Source organism: Neopelma chrysocephalum, unplaced genomic scaffold (assembly GCF_003984885.1).
Source record: "Neopelma chrysocephalum unplaced genomic scaffold, ASM398488v2 Primary Assembly neopelma1_96770, whole genome shotgun sequence".
Lineage (NCBI taxonomy): Eukaryota > Metazoa > Chordata > Aves > Passeriformes > Pipridae > Neopelma > Neopelma chrysocephalum.
The window spans coordinates 42,768-66,087 of NW_020925414.1; the positions used below are offsets into that span (position 1 = coordinate 42,768).

General features: G+C 37.1%; 1 protein-coding gene across 2 annotated transcripts in view; it reads left to right on the forward strand.

The window, feature by feature from the left end:
• The window catches only part of ITGA1 (integrin subunit alpha 1), a 75,675-nt gene that overhangs the window by 26,869 nt on the left and 25,486 nt on the right, over nt 1-23,320 (forward strand). For both annotated transcript variants that reach the window (XR_003538522.1, XM_027709320.1), the window contains exons 2-12: nt 2,119-2,239; nt 4,374-4,486; nt 4,959-5,047; nt 5,137-5,251; nt 5,919-6,046; nt 11,984-12,132; nt 13,652-13,802; nt 14,769-14,934; nt 19,146-19,219; nt 20,153-20,297; nt 21,446-21,588. Coding sequence is in view for 1 of the 2 variants with exons in the window: in XM_027709320.1 (XP_027565121.1) it covers nt 2,119-2,239; nt 4,374-4,486; nt 4,959-5,047; nt 5,137-5,251; nt 5,919-6,046; nt 11,984-12,132; nt 13,652-13,802; nt 14,769-14,934; nt 19,146-19,219; nt 20,153-20,297; nt 21,446-21,588 (1,394 nt within the window). In the remaining variant the exon portion in view is untranslated. The remainder of the gene's footprint in view (nt 1-2,118; nt 2,240-4,373; nt 4,487-4,958; nt 5,048-5,136; nt 5,252-5,918; nt 6,047-11,983; nt 12,133-13,651; nt 13,803-14,768; nt 14,935-19,145; nt 19,220-20,152; nt 20,298-21,445; nt 21,589-23,320) is intronic.

Sequence of the window (23,320 nt, forward strand, 5' to 3'; positions counted from 1 at the left end):
ATACACAGTAAAAATCACAATAGTTGTCAATACTGCATCATTGTGATGAAATTCCTTGTCTATCAGCAGATGATGGAATAATGCTGGAGGATATCATGGTGGAGTGAACAGAGCACAGGTGCACATGTAACTTTTGGTTGCTTTAGGAGAAAGTAAGTGGGAGGAAATGAGCTGGAATTTGTGACCTTTAATATTTCATATCATATTATGTTTTGAACATCATCATAAGGTGAGAAAGAGGAAAAACATGCCTCTAAAGACCTCTAGAAGGATGTTCTGTCAGTCTTATTCGGGGACTAAAGTGAACGGGCATCTGGAGATCATTAAGAGGCAAGTCAATATGGATAGATTTCGTATTACCTTTCTTCTTCAATTTAATGAACTTAGTTACTTTAGCAGGTGATCTCATTAGTACTGTTTTGTTGTCTATGGTAGGTTGGGAGTCTAAGTGACATGGTTGGAATCCCTCACATTGTGTCAAAAGTATTAATAGCAATTGGTTTTACTCTGAAATTTAACAAAAGAAGATTTGAACTGGCGATATCTTGCCTGAATTTCTAAAATTTTTTTTTTCATTTTAATTTTACTTTGATGGCAGAGACCAGGGGAGGAAAACTCCTATGGCTCACGACAGGCATAGCAGAATTTCTTTAAACATAAATGTTTAAGGGAAAAAAAATCTTATTTTCCAGCAAATTATTTCCCATCAGACTGTCAACCATTAATTTTTCTTATCGCTTGCAATAAATATTTTTCTGAAGAGTAAAAGTAATCTCTGATGTAGTTTTTTCACTTCTTTATGTTTCCTGACTCTGACTGGAGGAAGAAAAACTAAAATAACACAAATGAAACTTTTCCTTTTTTTGCTGTCCAGTGAAACTGGAAATGCCTACTGAGTGACAGATAGTCTTCTGTGATAATTTTACTGCATTAAGCAGGAAATAAGATGCTGAGAGAGACAGATTAGCATTGACCACTTGGGAGCTTAATTATAGTAACAAGCTTTCCATGAGAATATCATTGATTCAGTGGTGAATAACAGATGTGTTTTAGTAACTGCACATTATTTAGGTGCTTTGGCATGCAGCAAGTTTTATGGATTTGGGTATTTTTATGTAGTGGTTAAATGTCAGCAAATGATCAGGAAATGCTTCTTTAAAATTAAATTAAACTTATGTATAATTGTGTTTTTAAGAAGTCTTGATGTTCTACAAATTCAGCCAATTTTTGGCTCTTGTGAATTAAATATACAGCTCTGCAGCGGCAGAGTCAGTGGTTGCTTTTGAAACTTTCTACCCTATACCACATTTTTCTGAAGCTTGCTTACAGTTATATTTTTACATTATTTTCCTTGATGATGATCACTGAACTTTAGGGTATGGGAAATCAGTCAGAAGCAGCATTTGCTCTCTTGACTTACCTCATCGTAGTCCAAGTTGTAGAGCAACTTTTCCTACACATATAAATGTTGGAGTTCTGTAAATAATCATATATAGGTACTATGGACATATCAGCATATTGTTACATTAAAAATGTATTCTGTTCTTTTCCAAATACAGGAAGTTTATAGGTACTCTAGAATAGAATTGAGAAAACTATGTACTTTTTCTCTAATATAGATTAAATACATCTGAAGGCTTTTCCTTATTCTTTTCCTATGTGTGTCTTCTGCAAAGAGTTAAAAATTAGTTAATTCTCAATTTAAGAAACGTTGAGAACTACTACCTTGAATAAGGGAAGGAACATTTTGTGTAAAGTTCTTACATTGGAAATTAATGAAGCTAAAAGGAGTAAAAATAACTAAAAAGTTATTTTACATATAATGTTAATCTTAATAATATTTTACTTAATGTTATTTGAATTTTGATTTAAAAATGAGTGATGGGCTTTGCAAAGTATGTTTTGGATACAGAGGCCCAGTTGCTAACATCTCTGAATTTAGTTGTGTATCTATGTATGAGGAAGTATGTAAATATCTGTAACTGTGATACATAGCCCCAAATGCCACTTTCAAACCATCTTGTACGTTTGGTTAATTGAACCTTGATTTCTTAGAAGCGTTGGGGTTTATATGTATTGCTACATGCTAATTTTTTTAAAATAATATCTGTTTTAAAGCTCTTTTTCACCTTGTCCACACTTCCAATGTTGATGTGAAAAATGCAATGACCTTCAGTGGGCCTCTGGAAGACATGTTTGGGTACACAGTCCAGCAGTATGAAAATGAGGAAGGGAAATGGTAAGCCTTTTTCCTTTGTTTTAAAATGAACACTCGAAAATATGAGGTATTCATTGACTCAGGTGCTATTCTTCTGTTTTCAAGTAAGGGTCAGATTCTGTCAGTCATATTTCTTAAATTAAAGCACAGACCTGAGAAAACCTGGGCAGACTGGGAAAGTGATAGATCCACATTCATACCTCCATTTATCTCCTCAAAGACGTAAGTGACTTCACAAAAGGGGTAAATTCCCTCACTGATGAAGCTGAGACAGTACTCTATTTTACCTGAACCCTGTTTTTATCATTTACCAAATGAGGTCTTTGTCTTTTCCTGCTGTTAATGTATTTGCAATGAAATTACTCCTGTTCTACCTAATTAATCTGTATAACGTATTTTTTTCTAAAGTTTTCTGTCAGAGATTCTCTGAACTGAGTTTTTTAACTGGTGGGAAAATATTTGTTAGTACAGTACTCCCTCAGCCTTCCCTTTTGGAGGGCTAATTATGTCTTGCAACTGGTAATATATTTGCATTTGGGAGTTGGAGCTTTTATCTTAACCGCTCTTTTCCTTCCTGTTGTTCCAAGTGGAGGTTGTGTTTTGGCACGCTTACTCATATCATTGCTTCTTGGTCTTTTGATAAACACCTGCTTATGCTTTTCCCTTGTTAAAACAAACTTCACAGGCTGATGACTGGTCTGGGGGACTGAAAAAACAATTGCATGGTAAGAGGCTTGGGAAACCTGAGATCTCCATCATTCTTTGAAGAATGCTCTGGTTTTCCCAGAGCTTTGTCAGTAATTTGACATTCTTGGTAAGGCTAGGGACTCCTGCAGGCAGCCAGGAGCGACAGCTGTTTAGACTGTTCTGCAGTGCCCAAGCAATCCCCCCTGAAAGTGCCAGAACTGCCTGACTCCCAGAGTCTGTCCACCACTGCAACACTGTGTTCACCATTAGCCATAGGGAATGTTCACAGGCATGAAATTGCAGAGCGTGCTTTTGAATAGCCTAGTTCTCAATTGCTGAGACTGTAGGATGTTTAAATACACATTTGCATGAGGGTCATGAGAGAATAATAATAATGACCTTCTTTGAGTTAATTTAAACCTTCAGGAAAGGGAATCCGTTCTAGGAGTTGGATTTTGCAAAGTAAGCTGTATTGTTGTAAACTGTCCTGAAACATTTCAAAACCAAACAATAATATGAGCTGGAAAGAGTGACTCTACCAGTAGCCAAAGGAAGACAGTGATATGAACTAGTGTGCTCGGTCTGGACATCTCTGAAATTAAACTCTAGAGCCACTGTAAATTGTCAAGCTTTCAGCATATCTACATCTAGAGCAGAAAATTTGTTGGTTGATAGTTAAAAATAAATATACGAAAAAGCCTTGTGATGCTTTTTCAACTTCTATAATGCTACCTGTATCCTACAGATAAAGCTTTTCAGCAACACTCTGCGAACCTGATTGTGGTTGTTTCTCAATGAAACTGGGATCCCCTAAAAAAATTCCTCGTGCAAAAAGACAAAATACCCTTTCAGACTACTTACCTCTCTTCACAGGGCTCTTTCTTTCTAAGAAAGGAACAGCACAGGCACACGAACCTGATGAGCACTGATCACCTTCCATAGGATGTCAGGCACACTCAGCTTCTCTGCATTTTAAAAATTTGAAATTTTTTATAATAACATTTTTTATTAATGAGAGAGAAAATTATGTATTTTATGCTGTTGACTCACATTATTTAAGACTGAATTCTTCTTCTGAGTGCTTGTGAGGCTATCCTTTGACATGTAGCATTGAAAAGAGGTTTTCATCTAAAATAATGTAAAGAGCAAGGATATATTAAACAAAACAGATCTTTCCTTCTGTATTATTTCTAGTACTTGTCATTCATCCATCAATATTGCTTTTATTTTTCACTGTAATTTTTTAAAATGTTATTCTAGTCTGTAATTTGGTATATTGCCCATTTCCTTTCTGTATCCTTATTATTTTGCTTGTATCTGAACTAGGATAATGAATACTTCTCTTATTCTCCATCCTGTACTACTAGTACAGAGCCTGCTGTAGCTGTGCTCTCTCTGTAAGTTTTATTTGCTGACTTTTGTGCCTTGTAAGATAGAACAAATTTGAAGTAACTTATTTCATCTGCAGGGTACTTATTGGTTCACCGTTGGTTGGCCAACCTGAGAAAAGAACAGGTGATGTCTACAAATGCCCTGTAGGAAGGGACAGCCAGTCACCCTGCATAAAACTGAACTTGCCAGGTATTAAAGGAAATATCTCTGTGTCATGTGGAGCAATAACAGAGGTCAGATCTTAGGAGATTTTAGGAGATAGTAAATATGCTTTAGAAATGTTTCTGTACTGAAAAGTCACATAGGACTCTAGAGCTAAATGGGAAGGTAAAAAAAAAGAATTTTTTTTTTAATTAACAAAACTGAGTAGTAGTATCTTGCTTTCATTGCGCTGTTATTTTTACTTTTTTTCTTATTTTGCGGTTCGAGAAAACTATGTGAGACAGCAATCCAGACAAATTTTCTGGGATAAAAGCCAGTCCCAGAAATTTTTCTTGATTGTTGCAATTGAAGAAGGAGGAGGAAGGGTGCTAAAATATTTGATGAAACCAGTGTCAGTCTGGGTTTTAATTTAGAAGCTGGAAGCTCCATACTAGGGGATATATACTTAAGCATTTTATTTTCATGTTCCCAAATACTTAACATTTTAATCTATTTATAGTTGCTACTTCAGTTCCTAATGTCGTGGAAGTAAAAGAAAACATGACTCTTGGAACAACCTTAGTGACTAACCCAAAAGGAGGGTTTCTGGTAAGAAAGGACTTTTTGCCAATTTTAAAAATCTGTTTTCTCCTCGGGTATAATAACAAAAACATTTCACCCTTTCTTGTTTTTTAAAGGCATGTGGACCACTTTATGCCTACAAATGTGGACGTTTGCATTACACAACTGGGGTTTGCTCTAATGTCAGCTCCACTTTTGAAACCATTGAAGCCATTGCTCCATCTGTGCAAGGTATGCATGCCACAGGAATTCTCATGTATGTCTGAAAATAAAAAGTGCCAAACAAGAAAAATGTATACACATATGCATATATAAAAAAACGAACTGCTTAACTTAGCTACCAGCATTACCAAGTTAAGTAAATGTTTTCATTGTCTGTATATAACCTAAATTCTTCCTACTTTTGGAATTTATCTCAGTATACACAATCATTACAGTGCTATGTAACATCCAAACACAATTGCTAAAAATAGTTGCTTATGTTTTTAACTTATGGCCAAAAGACTCTTTTTAAATAATGACAGCATGTTGAGACCTAATACAAACCAACTTCAGTAATATACACAAAAATGTTAAAAGACCCAGTCCTTTGGAAAAATTGTAGAGAAACAGATTGACATTAAAGAAGGTAGGGGGTCACTGTTGAATGCTCCAGTTATGTGATCTTCTGCTCCCAGTCTTAAATTTCTGCTTACAAGAAAACCCCTTTCTGATAAAGGAAACAAAACCACATGAAATACAATGCAAAAGTTGAGAAATGATACTTGGCATCACATACACCAGTTCAGCCCCACTGCAGAAAGATATACATTTGTTACTAATTACAAAAGTAATTAGTACTGTTTGATACATCTGATCCTTGTTAGTGTCAATTTTTATGTGGCAATCTGTGTTGCAGAGTGTAAAACCCAGTTGGACATCATCATAGTCCTCGATGGGTCTAACAGCATTTATCCGTGGGAGAGTGTCACAGCCTTTCTAAACAGCCTCCTGAACAACATGGATATAGGCCCTCAGCAAACACAGGTAACATAGTAGTTATTTTATGGTTTTTTTATAATTTGAGAGTCAAAAAAAGATTTACAGGACATAGTATAAGAGTCATCTATGGACCTCTTCAATTCCAAGAATTTACAGCAATAGAATACTAAAGTAAAATAGCTGAAACCACAACTAAGTCAGTACTCAGTCATTGAGTAGCAATGTCAGGAAGACTGTCCCTCCCCTCATGGCTCAGGCAGTCTGGAGAAGCCGGTTTTGTAATGTAGAGACAAAAGTTAAGTGCGTTAAGTGAGGCTGTTTGAACATTGTTCTTTCCCACTTCCTTCCTCTCCACAGCCATTTCTTGTCTTCTTTTGTACTTCATATCACAAAGGTTATTTCTGCTCTTCCAAGGCACACATGCGTAGTTTGGACAGCCTTTGATTGTAAGTTTTTTGGAGCAGCGTTCTCTGTGGAACATTGGGCATACAGCTTTTAAACCTTGAAATCATAATTAATGAGTGGCTGTTAAGCTGCATGTTATTAATGGCAGAAGCTGCATTTATATAATAAGTGGAGAGGGCCAAATTCCCAGCTGCTATAAATCAGTGCAGTTCCATCAGAATTAATGGAGCTACGACCAATTACCCCTCTGAGGATCTGGCATATGTCTCACTGCTAAACAGAGTATATAAATATATGTTCTAGGAGAACTCTGGGAAGGGAGAAACATGGACTCTGGGATACATTTTAGCACGAAACTTTTACTAACAGCAAGAGAAGACACTGTTTCTTCCCTTTCTTTCTCTATTTTCCACCTCTCAAAATCAAGGATTTTCCAGCCCCCTGTATAACATTTGATATGCTGCAGGCCAATGTTGCATTTTTGCAACTTCAGATTAGCTCCTAACACTCAGCTCCTGCCTTCACAAAGGAGACTGTGAGAAGGCGTAAAGAATATCTCTGTCTGCAGAGAGTATCCCTGCCATTTTCCATGTTAATTGAGGTTTTCAAGTTGCACCTCTGTTGGCTGTGCTGAATACTGGCTGATAAAGTAACTTATGAACTGTCAACTTTACAATCATGTCCTGTTATTTTAAACACACTTTTCTTCCAGATATTGTAAGGAAGAAGGAAAAACACTTAGTAAAATTTAACAGAAAGAAAAGAGAAATTCCTCCTGGTCCTTAAACTGAAGATCACTCAAACGTGCCATCTTAAAATACTTAAATCTGAACTTCCCAGTACGGGGCCAGGGCTGCATGGAAATCATTACTGTCTTCTGCCTGAAGGCCTTCATGGGAGTGGTACAGAGGGAAATCAACTCTACTGCACCCTCAGCCCTCTTCCTCACCCAACAATTTCTAAATTTTTACATAGCCACACCTCTGTTATGTTTGGTTTTGGAATACTGCCTCATCTGTGTGGCTCAGCTTGTGGACAAAAGGTGCTTTGCTGGCCTGCACTCCAGCAGCCTGACATCTCCACCTACAAAATCCATTGTACCCACAGTTTGGCATAGCTACCCCTCTTCTCACATGTACACTTATTCACTTGAGAACATCAGCTTTGGCATTTGGTTGCTACAGAGCAGAAACATTTAAGAGGGAGATAAGAATAGGATAAGGAGGAGAGACACTGAAAAACTGGAAATGGAAGGCAAAGGCTGAGTGGAATTTTCTCAGTCCCTCTTACCTTCCTCCTTCCCCAGAACATATCTCATCTCTCTCCTCTCCTCTGAGCCTCCGGCTTGGAATCCAGGCATATCCAAAGTAAGTAATAGGTTTATACTCTCTCCCACACCTACACATCTTCTTTCTCAGAAAAAGTGTTTAAATGACTATACAGTGGGGAAGAAGAGAAACAACAGAGCAGGCTTATTTATCATCTCTTCTCTGAGAACACAGAATAGAAGCACAGGAACAATAGTTTACTTTCTGTCTGTTTAAATTGATTTTTCCATTTTCATTTTTTATTGCTCAGCATGTAGAAACCAGTGGACTTTCACTCTCTTAAGTCCAAGTCACAATCTTGGACTTAAGATTGTTTTGCACAGGAGAGGAAAGAGGTGATTACAGAATGACTCCGTAGCAGCTTTGGGTGTGCCTTGTTCAAAACCTTGTTTTGATTAGAGGCTTGTGAGATGTTTGGTTTTGGTTTGTTTTTTTTTTTTTTTACTTATCCCCTTCATGAACAATGGTCATTAGATTTGAGACAAGTTAGGAGAGAAATTGTTCAGTGTTCCATGTTTGGCAGATTTGAAAGTGAAAGCCCAAAGTTTCAGATGAAAAAGCCAAATTTTATGGCATTTTTTTTTCCAAAGTATTTCCTTCTCTTCTTCTTTACCTTCTCCAGATAATCTACAACATCATACTGATGGTTAAGCTGTATATCTTGGGCCTTGGGATAAAAAAAGTAAAGGGAAAGTGATGATAGAAAAGTGGAACAAGAAAGGAGAAATTAGGAAAGAAAGAATGGTACAAATGGGAAGAAAATAAAAATATTTCACCTGTCCTTTCTCCACTAACTGCAATACAAGACATGTTTTTTTCCTCTTTTTTAACTTTTGTGGAGATAATTGTCTTTTTAATATGAGGGTGTAGGGGTTTTTTTAATCCTTTATATATGAGTAACCTTCTGTGGATTTCTCTCAGTAGAGAAAGCAGAATACTTTGATAAGTTCAATTCCAGCTTTAAGCAATGTTGAAATGGCCTTGAAATTTTCAGACAGGTTTTATTTTTCATTAATATATGACATAGGCAGTTATAGATGTTTGGCCTGTACCTTATTATGTCTCCAAAGGGACTGTATCAGCAGATTAATAAGTCATGCCGTGTCATATCTTACAATCAGTTTTGTCTTCAGAAGAACTGAAGTATATTTGAGAGGTGTTATAAAGACTCAGGATAAAGAAAGATCTTTGCAATAGTTTATAAGTAACCTCTGTCTTGAAGTAAACTAAATGTGGGAGAATGAATTAATTTCTTTTTGCAGTTCAGATATCTTTACAAAGATATTCTTATGATAAAACCTATTAGCCATTAGTCCTTCCGAAGGCATATCTGTTTTTCTTTTATGTTAAATATAAATACGTCCAAAAATATTTCTGATTTTCCTCCACATCCCAGTGTTGAAAATCTTAACTTATGATTTCATGTACTAAATGGTTTTTCTTTCATTTTGTTATTTCTGTTGTTGTTATTTTTTTGCCAAATAAATTAGCTTAATAATTTATAAGGAAAGCCAGAATGTGCTTTCCAAGTAAGGGGCTGTATTCACTTATAAACAATAAATTGTTGCCCTTACAACTGTTTTGTCCCAAAGTAGAACAGTCTTTCACTTGCCTGTTCTCTTGTACAACACTTTTCACAGGAACTGGGGACAATTAAAGAATTATTCCCTTGTGTAATGTAAAAGCCATGGAATGCTAGGGAAGGGAACACAAAGTTAAGAATTACAAAGATGTTCAACAGATTATGGTCAGTAATGCTGGGAAAATAATAGGTTCTCTAGAGAACAGAATTACACCCTTCTGTGCAGTACTCTTGCATTTTCCAGATTTAAATTAAACAAGAAAATCAGAACATACGATGCCTGTAAGCATCATTCTCAGGGGCTTGCTGAAGTCCCACATAGGCACATTTGCATCATGTAGATGTGTCACTTGTAGTTTTCCATAAGATTAAAAGGCTGCAAAAGCTCAAACCTTCATTGCTATCTAATAGAATATAGTTCTAATTTTACAAGGTGATCCTGTAGGGGACTGGAACATGAAGTCTTGTAGCATTTTGTCAGTTCTGGTGGGCTTTTTATTACCTTTTATTGAGGAATGGCTCATCTTTGATGCCATGGAATACGTAGAACATGATGATCAGTGTTTTCAAAGCTAGTGCTAAGGAAGGGTCCCACATAACAGTTGTATCCCATAAGATAACCCCCTTTCCTTCCTGATTTACAAGCTATGCAACACAGTTCAATTTTCAGACTCAGATGTTCTTCCCATTCACTTCCTGAGAAGGAAGTTCTCAAAATGTTTACTTGCTGTGATCATAGATGTTTCCTTTCAAATAGGAAATGATACAACTCAGTGTCAGCCTGCAATCATTTTAGGAAAACGACAAAACCAATATGGGTCTCTAGTATCATGGAAGACTGACTGGCAGATACTTTTCACACTGGCAGCAGTCAATGTATGATTTAATTTTTGATACCAATAAATCCTCAGAGCTGCAGATAAGGAGCCAGTGAATCCACACTGACAGGCTCCCTAGCATACAATAGTCTCTGTCTACACTTGGTGCATGATACTGGAATTCTTAAGCCACTCCTCCTGCTCTAAAAGACCAAATATGATGAAAGCCTCTTGCCAGTTAACTGCAGTCTTTTTGCAAGACTAACAGCATCCTATTCAGATAATGCTGTATATCCCTTTAAATGCACGCTACAAAATAGTTGTGTTGGAGGGAACAGGTTAAAATTTTCATCTTCATCTTGAGGTTAGTCTATGCCACGTGACTGCTCTGAGTGGTAATACAGAGTGTGCCCTGGCCAGTTCTGTAAACATTGTGCAGAGTTAATGGTCTGCTGCTCAGAAGAACATTCTGCATTCTCTCAGCTGCAGGTGGAAGAGGGCATACCTCCAAGAAACAATTTAAATATCTTAAAGGGAGCAACTTGTCATAACTTTGAACTTACATCAGTTCTTCTAGATTTGGCTGTATTTTCTAAAGAATACAGAAATTCAGTGGGATTTTGCTACCACACTCCGCTATAATTATAGTCCCATAATCACATGTAACTAGCATTTCATAATGATATTGGTGTTCAGTGCAAAGTATTTCTCGAACTCTAACTCTTCTACTACGAGCAAAAACAAATTGTGAAGAATCTGAGTCTATGAAAGTACCTGAAAAAAATCCCACAACTGTAAAGCAATTGCAAAGTACATTCTAAACCCTTTCTAAAATAAGATGATGGCAAAAACGTCCCAGAGGTCTTATTGATCTACTGAACCTAAATGCTAGAGTGCTATTAATAATAGATGAGTGAGACATAAATGCCACGTCATGCTGCATTATCCTAAATAACACCTATAAATTGCCAAGTGTAACATAAAATTGAAATATGCTAATGGAACATTGTGTAGATTCTTCCCAGTAAAAGCTGTCAGAAACTTGCCAAAATATTAAAACTGACAGAGATGAATGAGAGAAATTAATTAATATTTAAGAATATTGCTCCTCTTTTTATTTCACACTTGGTTTTGCAGCAGGTTCCCTTAGGCATTTTGTTGTTAGGTTCCAGTCCCGTGTGTTGATTTTTGCACAAAAAGTCTTGTCCTGCTAAGATCATCTAGAGTCTTTACATTACCCTCCCCCTTTCCAGAAGGCACAAAATTCCATTTTGTCCATGTTTTCCCCTCTGGTACTTGCCAGGTGATACTTAGACTTACCTCCTGCTGGGAGAACGTCCATGTCATGGACATCCCCGCTGTCTTCATCAAGATAAGGGTAATTGGGTCTTCCTGTTTCTAGGCTAGGTTTAGGGTAAATAAACTATCAGATGTAGGAATATTACATTTTAATGGAATGAAGAGAGTTGTGACTGAGCCATGACCTTGCATGCTATAAGGAAAGCAATTTTGAGAAGTTCTGATCGGTGGGTGGAGCGTTGGTCTGCCTTTGCCTAGAGGAGAGCAGAGTTTCCGTACAGATAATAGCAAGCCAGGAAGACCAAGGAGTTGAGCCTGCTTTGGGCTTTATTCCAATTTTTAATAAAAGCAATTTAGAAAACTCTGAAATGTTTCATGAGACTGTTCATCTGGCCACTCTTACTCAAACACATAGGTGGTTCATACCAAGGAAAACACACAGAATTCAATTCTCTTCCTGACTGGTACAGACAGACATTTACCCCACTTCAGGAGTCAGAGATGTTTCCTTTAACTGTAGTTGATCTTTAACATGAACTGTGTGTTTCAGGTTGGAATTGTTCAGTACGGACAGACTGTAGTCCATGAATTTTACCTGAATACATACTTGACAACAGAAGATGTTATGGCTGCAGCCACAAGGATACGCCAGCGAGGTGGCACGCAAACTATGACAGCCCTGGGAATAGATACGGCAAGGTACATTCACAGGATATTGTCCTGGATGTGGGACGAGCAAACATACAGATATCATGACAATTCTCATTTTATGTATTAAAAATATGATGTAGCTGGCATCTGACTTCATTTTAACTAAGCAAACATCATTTAGGAGGCGGCTGGATAAACAGACTCTGTCCAGCATTTAGAGCAATTGTATATGGCACCTTTGAAAGGCCACTGTCTCCTGAATGGAGGAGTTAGGAATACACATGGAGCAAGGTTTTAGTCCTAAGGAAAGGGCTGACAATATTTGATGTCCCCACAGAGCAGGTAGGAACTGTGTATGTAGAGGGATGAAGGAAATTAGGTCTTTCAGAGGAAAAATTTAAAAAATTGAACTTTTTAATGCTAATTTGTTTTCATTGAAGTTGATTATTGCAATGTTTGAGGCCACACTTGTCAAAAAGCCTAGAAATTTTATATCCTAAGTCTTTGCAGCTTCTGGATCATTGGGAGATTAAAGATCTGTTGTAGGAATAGCAATATTTAGAAATGCTTCCTTTATGAGAAAAATGAAATCTGACTTTCATAGAACAGACAGTAAATGCAAAATCTCTCAGAAAATTTCAAATTGTACAATGTTGTCCTGTTATCTTTTTTGTTTCTGTTTTTTTTTCCATCAAGAAAGCATGACTTTATTGCAAAAGATTGCATTCAGTCTTTCCAAACAACCATTTAGTGAAATGTGCAGCATGCTTCTGATGACCTGCTTGATTATCAGACCAAAGTTTTGTTGGTATGATATCTTATATCCAATAAAATTCTTATATATTCACCAGTAATGTTTTCCTTAGATATAAGTGTAAGCTTGAGGGAGTCTGAACAAGTTCATGAAAGCAGAACAAATTGAGAATTGCCAAGTACTCAGAAACCACATCTAGTTCAGAAAGCCCCTGTGCACCACAAACAGCTGCAGGCTTGTATATAGAGAAACTGTCAGCAAATCTGTTCTTGCAATCTTCCTATCCACCCACTTTTGGCCATCTTCAGTGGCAGATCTCAGCTTTCACTCATATGGCCAGTCTTAGACTTTTGTGGTATTTTTCTAAAAAGAGGAGGCCCTACTTTCTTCCTTCTTCTCCGGAACTGTAATCCAGCCTTGTCTTGTCAGGTCCAGAGTTTGGGTGAGGTTTTTCTACATGGGTTTTTGGAATGGGGGGGTGTTGGTTGGATCCTTTTTAAGATGCCAAAAGCTGTTTTAAGGTGCCAGAACTTTAGTTGTAGAGGGGAAGAATTTTTCACTATCCAGCACTTTGTTTTCTGCTATTGCTCACAAGTGAGTGAATAATGGATGAATGCATGTGAAACTTTGGCTGTGAACCACCATGTAAGTTCCAATTGCAGTTGTTTGTATTTGTTCATGGCTAATATTAATCTCTGTTTCCCGCTTCTTAGTTAATATAAAGTCTTTTAGTTTATGGTTGCCTATGCAAATATGATGCATGTGAGAAATGCTGACATTGCCTTTCTCCAAAATGCTTTATGCTCCCTTCAGGAAAGAAGCTTTTACAGAGGCTCATGGTGCACGAAGAGGAGTACAGAAAGTAATGGTTATTGTGACTGATGGGGAATCACATGACAACTACAGATTACAAGAAGTGATTGATGATTGTGAAGATGAAAACATTCAGAGATTTGCTATTGCTGTAAGTGAAATTTAATGGGAAAATTCAGAATCTTAAAAGGATGTTTCATCTTCTAAATGTAATTTCTGTTATAGAAGTTTATTTCACAGGATCTTTCTGGAAACATAATTATTTCAGAGAGGAAAAAAGGAATAAACTGAAAAAAACATTAAAAATTTACTTTCTGATTTTATAGCACATAAGAAAAGCAATCTCTCTGTCTTCCTGGTGATGACAGGTGTGTGAGGAAGAGTTTGAGGGATAGTTTAAAATCAAATCCTTTTGTTAAAAGCAATATTGAGGAGAGTGGGCAAATTTAATATTCTAAGCAATTTCTATAGACATGTGTACCTAATTAAAAAAAAAAAAAAGAGGCAAATGTAACCCATCAGCAAAACGCAAGTTTATTGTGGCTGTGCTGTGTGCTGCATTCTAAAGCTGTCATTTTCATGTTGAGCAAACTTAGTAGTAGAATGAGAAGATAAGCATGACAGAAGTTAACCTGTATTGAGAAATATGAAAGCAATAATGGTAGATTTGTGTTGAAACTCCACTATATTTGTGTATTCTATACTCAAATAATCTGTTTTCTGTCATTAATTTTGAAGGTACATTGGATTGTTGTCGCACCATTGCTCTCTTTCTTTGTTTTGGTACAATGAGGTGTATGAAACCATAAGACTTCAGGAAAGATGTTATATTTAATTTAAATAAAGACATAAAACAAAAGTTGAATCCAGCAGCACACAGATTTTCAGTGGTTTCCTTCATAAACCTAGAGATCACTGGAGAAAGCTTGTCCTTGAAGCTGTAATAATTTTTAGCAATGAAATCCCCATCTAGAACCAAATTTGAATTGCTCCAATGTGCAGAGATGCTAGAACATGCCAATATTCTCTGACAACCTGCCTCAACTGTATCTTTTAAAACAGGTTATGAAATGTATCCTTGACTTTGTTGTTTTGTTTTTTTTTTAATTCTCTTTAGATTCTTGGCAGCTATAGCAGAGGAAATTTAAGTACTGAGAAATTTGTAGAGGAAATAAAATCAATTGCCAGTAAGCCTACTGAAAAGCATTTTTTCAATGTCTCAGATGAATTAGCTCTTGTAACTATTGTTGAAGCACTTGGAGAAAGAATATTTGCCCTGGAAGGTATGATGTAATTTCAAATTTTACTTCATGCCTGAATTACAACTGAAGCAAATAGAAGAACATCTGCTTTTATCTTCCTTTGCAATGCATTGTGCTGCATAACATTTATTATAGAGATTTTTTTTCATGCTGATTATAAAAATATTTTACAATAGACATCAAAATCATAGGTAGCAATGTGAATATATTCAGAGGAGTTAGAACCTATGGAGACAACAGCCTAAAGGGTTAAGTAACATTACTGTTTTAACTGGGGTAAATAAGAATGTGCCTTGTTTTAGGTAAAAAACATTGCTGGATCGTACCCCGATTATCCCAGGATCATGTGTTTTTCTGTCTGAACCTTTAGGTTCTCTTCTTTTTTAGTTAATAATTTTTGTGTATTACTTTGCTATACAAGTTATCATGGATTTGGTGTATAGAGTTAACACGGTATATTTTTCCTTTGGAAAGATTCACAAAGATTTTAGCACAGAAAAGTCAGTCTCTCATAATGTCTGCTTACATTCTCCATCCAAATGAGGCAACACTGTCCAAACTCAAGTACAATACTGGTAACAGGAGATGGAGTTTATTAGTTATAATTTATACTGGTCAACTCTGAAGGGATTCATGTCATACAAAGAAAACATCTATTTACTTGGCCTATTTTTTCAACATTTCAACTTTCCAAATAGCTGCAATAGTGTAGTTTACAGCTGTAAAAATAGATGATGTTGACTTGAATGTCAAGAAATAGTACAAATCTGAGAGAGCATTTTCAAGTTTTTTCATTGGAGCTGTATTTCTCAGACATATTCAGTTTGGGTTGGTTTTTTTTTTTAGTTATCATTTAATTTAATCAAATATTACCATTTTCAGCTATTACTAAATATTTTTACTAATGAGCATAGTTTATTAAAACATAGTTTGTATGTTCTTCTTTTTTTACTTTCTTGAAGATTTAGTTCCCTCAGCTTTGGAACAAATTAATTTGAAGAGAATCTAACCTCTCTAAAGCCCAAAGTTTAGCCTACTTAGGCTCATTGAGTACTTCAAAATTCATTGAATAGGGTGCTCTTTTCTTAAGTTCCTGTTTACTAGGAAGAATATACTTTAAGTGGAAAAATAGTTGTTCAAACACAAATTGAAAACTTGTCCCTCAATTTGTGCTTGATACTTCTATAAAAGTGAGAAAAATATTTGTATTTCATCATCAGAATAAAATGTTAGTTACATCTATTAGCTATAATTAATATAGAATAAAAAGTTAATTAGCTGCTAGTCATGACAACACATGAAGGACCTAACATGGTAGAGTTTCTGGAAATTGTCGTGCTCAAAGTTGAGGTTTCATGCCATAGCTTGATCCTTTGGACAACTAGATACCACTGGAAGGGATGGTCTCAGTTTGTCACACTCCACCTTGTCCCTTTTATCAGTCAGTAGCCATTAGGTAGTGCCAGCCTGTCACATGAAACCCCAGCCTCAAAATAGCAGAGTAACTTGTGCTGGCTTGAACTCCGTGCTGGTGGAGAATGCTCTACGTAGTGAGCTCTAACCCTTCCACTGACTTCAGTAATTCATTCCTCTAATTATAAGAAAAAAATTACAAAACATTTGAACATCAAACAAGTTCTGTAGCTTAATAAAATATCCAAACAAATCTAGTTATGTTGATGGTGATGAAACTAACTGTTTGATTACATTGTATAAATTTTATGTGTTTATATGATTGTCGGCTCTTGGGATGACTAATCCTCAACATCATGTACTTCAGTGCTTTGGTACATAGAGCATATCGTAGCTTTTTTAACTATCAACAAGTTCTGCAGTACTCCTTGAATTCAGTTTCAATTTTCTGCAAGTGATGCAGTCACAAATATGTATTTCTTAGATATTGTTACTTTTTATTTAACATATACTTATTTTAAAGTGTTAGGATATTGAGATATTTGATATATTGCTTGGTGTATTTGCCTTATTTACAATTTTTATTTTATATTGACATGACTGTATTACAAAAATATATATTTGAAATTAAAAATGTGGAATATTCATCCAGATCGTAAAAGACAAGCTAGTTAATTTCATCATTGCCAAAATGCTTCTTGATTTCCAGATTTTCTGTAGGAACTCAGAGATGCCCTAAGGTTTCTACATAAGACACCAGCAATATGAGACAAGAAATGTTGCCTCCTCTGCAAAAGTCCCAGAAATCATGTTATCTGGATGCAAGAGAATCAGAATAGAAACTCAAAGTGGGATTTTAGCTTTTTGTCAAAACATAGCAAGGTTGAGCTGCTCCAGTGGGCTGGAGCTAGATGATGCTGAATAAATCAATTTCTGCTGATCCTTCAGGCGTAATTTCTTGTCTTATCCCAAAGCCTTTCAGCTGCTATTCTAAATTCACAAGTGTGTCCAGGCATGTATTTTTCTGGTGGTGGAGAAAAGCATATTAATTCTGTCCCATGCAGCTTTCTTGTGAGAATCCAGTGTATTGAATGTGTGTAATTGGAGAAGATTGACTCCATACATTGTAGCTTTCATGCATCACAGATGGCTTGATTGTTGAAAAATCAGTACCTGCATCTGTTTAAATTCTCAATCTAAATTGCCTCTTGTTAGTACAGTAGTACATTTGATTTTTTTCTTGGATTTCTTCTTTTCTTTTTGGTTTTTGTCTTTAAAAAAATTCAAAGGAAAATTGAGAGAGAGTTGAAAAATCAAATCCAACAAAAACCCATCCTTGACAGCCAGTGGATTTTTACACATAATCTTTCTCATATGCCTCTGTGTCTCATGGCAATTTCATGTTTTATCCAACCCATAGGCAGGCACAAATGTTTTTTCACAAAATATCCTTTGTAAGATGCTTGGCAGTTTGAAACTGAATGGAAAGTTAGACTGTGGGCCATTATCTAAGCACCATTCAGAGCGGCACACACCAACAGTACCAGCATTGTCCTCTGTCTCAGGCTACTCGAGTCCTGTCTTTCTCAGCTCATTAGGGAGCATCCTTTACTTAATGAAAATACTTTTTATAAGCAGATGTGCAGCTTAAGAGTTTTATGCCTAAAAATTACTTTTTCAGACTTAGCAAAGCAGCTACATCTTGTGAAACATGATGATCTGTGTTTGTGTCAAGTACTTTGTGTTTGAGTTCATGTCTCCTTCCTATGACTGGCTGTAAATCCCCACAATTAGCAAAGACATCATGTCCCAGGGAGCAACCTCTGTGGTTTAGTTGCTGAGTATCAAAAGTTCAGTATTATTTTATAATCCAGATGCCTGAAATTCATGCAACCATGGCTTGCTATGGCTTAGTTTCATTACACAATTGAGGGTTCGCTTCAGCACTCAGCTGGTAGCAAACTGTGAACTGTTCCTGGACAACATCAGAGCAGATTTCATAGCTCCCTTCAAGGAAGAATCAATAGGCAGAATATAGTTCCCTTACTTGGTCACTTAAAGTGGCAGAAGTCTTTGACTGGTAAGGACTACATATCTTCCTTTTAAGTAGAGGAAAAGGCAGAACTTTTTCTTCCCTGGTGATATTTCAAGTTTACCTGGAAGCAAAGCAGCGCATCAGAGTTTAATAACTAGCATATGACTACCTGACAAGATACTTAAGCTAGTACAAAATCACCTGATACCTTTTTTTATAAAATCACTTATGAGAATCAGTAACATCTTCATGTAATTTTCTGAGCAGGATTATCATTCCCAAGCCCTTCACTAAGGCTTATGAATCTTGGACAGCAGAGATTTTCCTATGTTGTTTTTGCAGAAGTTCATACAAACATCAAATGTTTTTCATTTAAAGTTCCTCCAGCTGCCTACAAATTTTTAGTTGCTTGAATACAAGGCCAGGGTTACATGGCTGGTGTTTTATTGTTCACTTAGCTCAAGTGGAAAATGGCTTAACCATATTAATCAAACATTCCAAACATACTTACCATCAGCCTGAGTTCAAATTTGGTCAGTTTTATTCCAGAAACTTTGTTGGACAAGTTCCTTAAATGGAAACTCTCAAACTTAATAGTAGCATTTAACATAGCTCTTTATTTCTGTGTTTATTATAAAAATCTGTGGCACACTATATTCAACCAATAGTTTAGTTAGTTTATGCTATCCTTTACTATCATGTGAGCATTTTCATTACACTCTTCAATTGCTTTTTCAGACTGAAACTAATTTATTTTTGAAACTCAATTTTTTCTGTTTAATAGCCACAACAGACCAACAGGCCTCCTCATTTGAAATGGAAATGTCTCAAGCTGGTTTTAGTGCTCATTACTCTCAGGTAAACAAACTGTTCGAAAATAAAAGTTATTTTATAAAGTAGATATTTGCTGATGATTCTGTGAATTTGAAGTAAGTGTTTCAGAATTCCTCGTATAGTCCTGTTTGCTGTTGGAAGTTTTGGAGTGTCCTATAATCCAGTTATGTTTGTTGTAAATATGTAAAGAACAGTTATGAACAATGAAAGCTGAAAAGAGTAAGTATATACTTCACATGAACTCTAAATCTAATGGTCCCATAGCACTTTCTATAAGAGGAATAGCCTAAAATATATTAAGAAAGATGGAGAAAGACTTTTTACCAGGACAAAGGACAGCGTTTTCAATTGAAAGATGGTTCCAGAGCAGGGCTGTAAAGATGACTAGATGGCTGGAGCATTTCTGCTATGAATTCAGGCTGAGAGAGATGGGGTTATTTAGCTTGGAGAAGAGAAGGCTCCAGAGAGAACTTAGAGCAGCCTTCTAGTACCTAAAGGGGGCTTATAAAAAAGAGGGAGAGTGACTTTTTACACAGGCAGATAGTGATAGGACAAGGGGGAATGGTTTTAAACTAAAAGAGGAGAGGTTTAAATTAGATGTTAGGAAGAAATTCTTTAAATAGAGGGACGTAAGGCACTGGAACAGGCTGCCCAGAGAATCTGTGGAAGCCCTGTCCCTGGAAGTGTTCAAGGCCAGGTTGAATGGGGCCCTGAACAACCTGATCTAGTGGGTGGCATCCCTGCCCATGGCAAGGGGGTTTGGAACTAGATGATCTTTAGGTCATTTCCAACGCAAGCCTTTCTATGATTCTATGATAGGGGCCATACTATAATAGGAAAAGCAAGGCTAAATACATAAGTATACAGGAAGCATTACTCAAATGTGAGCATCCTGAACCATGAATATCTAAAGATGATTCACACAGACAACAGGCTTTTTGTTTTTCTCTGCTTAAGGATTGGATCATGCTTGGAGCAGTTGGAGCATATGACTGGAATGGCACAGTGCTAATGGTGAAGGACAGTGGTATTTCAATGCCAACTAATGACACCTTTCGTGACAGGACTTCAGAGAGAAATGAACCACTTGCAGCCTATCTAGGTAAGAGAAATAGCTCATCTTACAACACTTTTCAACAAATGCTACAAGACCTGTCTCAAAGTTCATTCAGAAAGAGTATCTTATAGAATATTATCATATATTCTAGGAGCCTGGGAATGAGTCTCCTGTATGATTTTCTTGTCCTTTTGAAAAAATAAATCTCTACTTCTACAATCACAAAACTAATCCAAACATAGACTTAAGTGTATCTAGACTTTCCCAAAAGAGACGTTTAATCTGTTCAGAGAAGATTTCACAGATTCCTCTAGTATTCTTTTCAAGTTTTTCTATGCCTTGATAGTTAAAAAGTCTTATACAATACTCAGTCTAAATATTTACTTAAAATGAAGCTGTTTTCTGTCACTCAGTGGACAAGACCAAAAGACCAACATCTTTTTTTATAATAATGTTTTGCATATTGGCAAGCTACTATTATCCTCTCATCCTTTTCTACCAAAAAGCTTCAGTGGCCTTGCTCTCTCTTCTTGGTCTTACTTTCTACACCTCATTGTTCTGTTTGCTCTGTTACCTCATTTAAGCCACACTTTCATTGATGAAGAATCAACAGGAGAATAATTTAATGGTTTTTTCCCAAGGTACACTGTCTTCTTTGCAGAATGCCTTTTTATAACTCAAATTTGGTAAAGTCATTTTTAATTTAGATCCTATCCTCCATAACACTTGCAACTCTTCCACAGTTTTATCTGCACATTTTTTAAGTCTTCCTTCACCAAAGTTGTTAAATTGTTGTTAATATTAAACAGAGCTAGGTTCAAAATGCCACCAGAATCACTTTTGGAACACTCTATTAGTTTGACAGTGAGCTGGTGACAACAGTTCTTTGAAAGTAGCTTTTCAAACAGCTATTCATTTCATCACTACCATCATGTAGTTACACTGTGTGAGAATGGCCAAGTGAACATGGCTCACCAGCCTGTGAACAGGTTTGGTAACACAGTGGTGCTTATGATTCTGAGACTGTAAGCAAATACACATCGAGCCCTTTTAATTAACTCTGCTATTTTTCTCTAGCATAAGTAGGGCTAAACATCTAGTTGTAGAATAAGTCTTAAAAATGCTCTGAATCACAGCATGTATTTCTGATGCATTCTGTGTGTACAGCATCTTGACTTCTTTCTGCTTCCTAGGATATACTGTGAATTCAGCACTGACACCTGGAGGTGTACTGTACATAGCAGGACAGCCACGATACAATCACACTGGCCAAGTTATCATTTATAAGATGGAAGGAAAAGAGGTGCAAGTAATTCAGAGATTAAATGGAGAACAAGTAAGTATGCATTTGTGATTAACATACAAGAGGAATAAGGCAGGAGAAATAAAAATAAGCATTTCAAATGGGAAGTCCTCATTAGAAGAGCTCATGAAACTGGGATTTGTAAGCAAGATCAGAAGAAAAAGTTAGGCAGATCCTCTGGTATAATTTGCAATGGAAAGTGGACTCTACAGGACTCAGATTCTTGGTAGTTTTCTCTTTGAGGGTTAAACTCACACCAGTGTCAAAGTGCTTGTTACCATCTCTGTACATGCAATTTTCTCTGTCTGATGAGTAGAAGGGCATGTCACTGGCAGGAAACAAGTTGTGACAAGCAGGGTTCTGTGCAAGAGCATCAGCTGGAATAGAATGAAATATTGAACAGTTGATTGTTATATTGAGTAGGAGCTCACTGAGAGCTGTTTCTGCAGGAAGAAGAAACAACATGTAATTGGATAATTAAATATGGTACTATTATGAAAATATTATGCTTATGAGGATTGAAAGACCTGCCTACTCAGGTGTCCCCAGGCTGAAGTACTAGCTTCTCTCAGAAGCATTCAAATTACCCAATTTTCACCTATAGCTGATGTCTGCAACTCAGCTAATCAATCAATCATAGAATCATAGAATCATAGAATCATAGAATAGGTAGGGTTGGAAGAGACCTCCAAGATCATCAAGTCCAACCCCTGATCCAACTCCAATTACTATATCATGGCACTAAGGGCCACGTCTAATCTCTTTTTAAAAACCTCCAGGGATGGTGAATCCACCACCTCTCTGGGTAGGCCGTTCCAATGCCTGATAACCCTCTCTGTAAAGAATTTCTTCCTAACATCCAACCTAAACCTCCCCTGGCAGAGCTTGAGCCCATGTCCCCTTGTCCTATTGTTGGTTGCCTGGGAGAAGAGACCAACCCCCGCCTGGCTATAACCTCCCTTCAGGTAGTTGAAGAGAGTGATGAGGTCGCCTCTAAGCCTTCTCTTCTCCAGACTAAACAACCCCAGCTCCCTCAGCCTCTCCTCATAGGACTTGTGCTCAAGTCTCTTCACCAGCCTCGTTGCTCTTTTCTGGACCCGCTCCAGCACCTCAATGTCCTTCCTGAACTGAGGGGCCCAGAGCTGAACACAATACTCAAGGTGTGGCCTCACCAATGCAGAGTACAGGGGAAGGATCACTTCCCTGCTCCTGCTGGCCACACTGTTCCTGATGCAGGCCAGGATGCCATTGGCCTTCTTGGCTACCTGAGCACACTGCTGGCTCATGTTCAGCCTCCTGTCGATCAGCACCCCCAAGTCCCTTTCTGCCTGGCTGCTCTCCAGCCACTCTGTGCCCAGCCTGTAGCGCTGCAGGGGGTTGTTGTGGCCAAAGTGCAGGACCCGGCACTTGGCCTTGTTGAACTTCATTTCATTGGAGTTTGCCCATCTCTCCAGTCTATCCAGATCCCTCTGCAGAGCCCTCCTGCCTTCCGGCAGGTCGACACTCCCTCCCAACTTGGTGTCATCTGCAAATTTGCTGATGATGGACTCAATCCCCTCATCTAAATCATTGATAAAGATGTTAATGAACTAAAATAGGTACTAGGAAACTGGACCTGTTCAGCCTCAAGAAGAGATGACTGAAAGGGGACCTCATCAATTTGTGTAAGTATCTGAAGGGTGGAAGCCAAGAGGATTGAGCCAAGTCTTCTCACTGGTGCTGAGCAATAGGACAAGAGGCAATGGGCAGAAAATGATGCACAGAA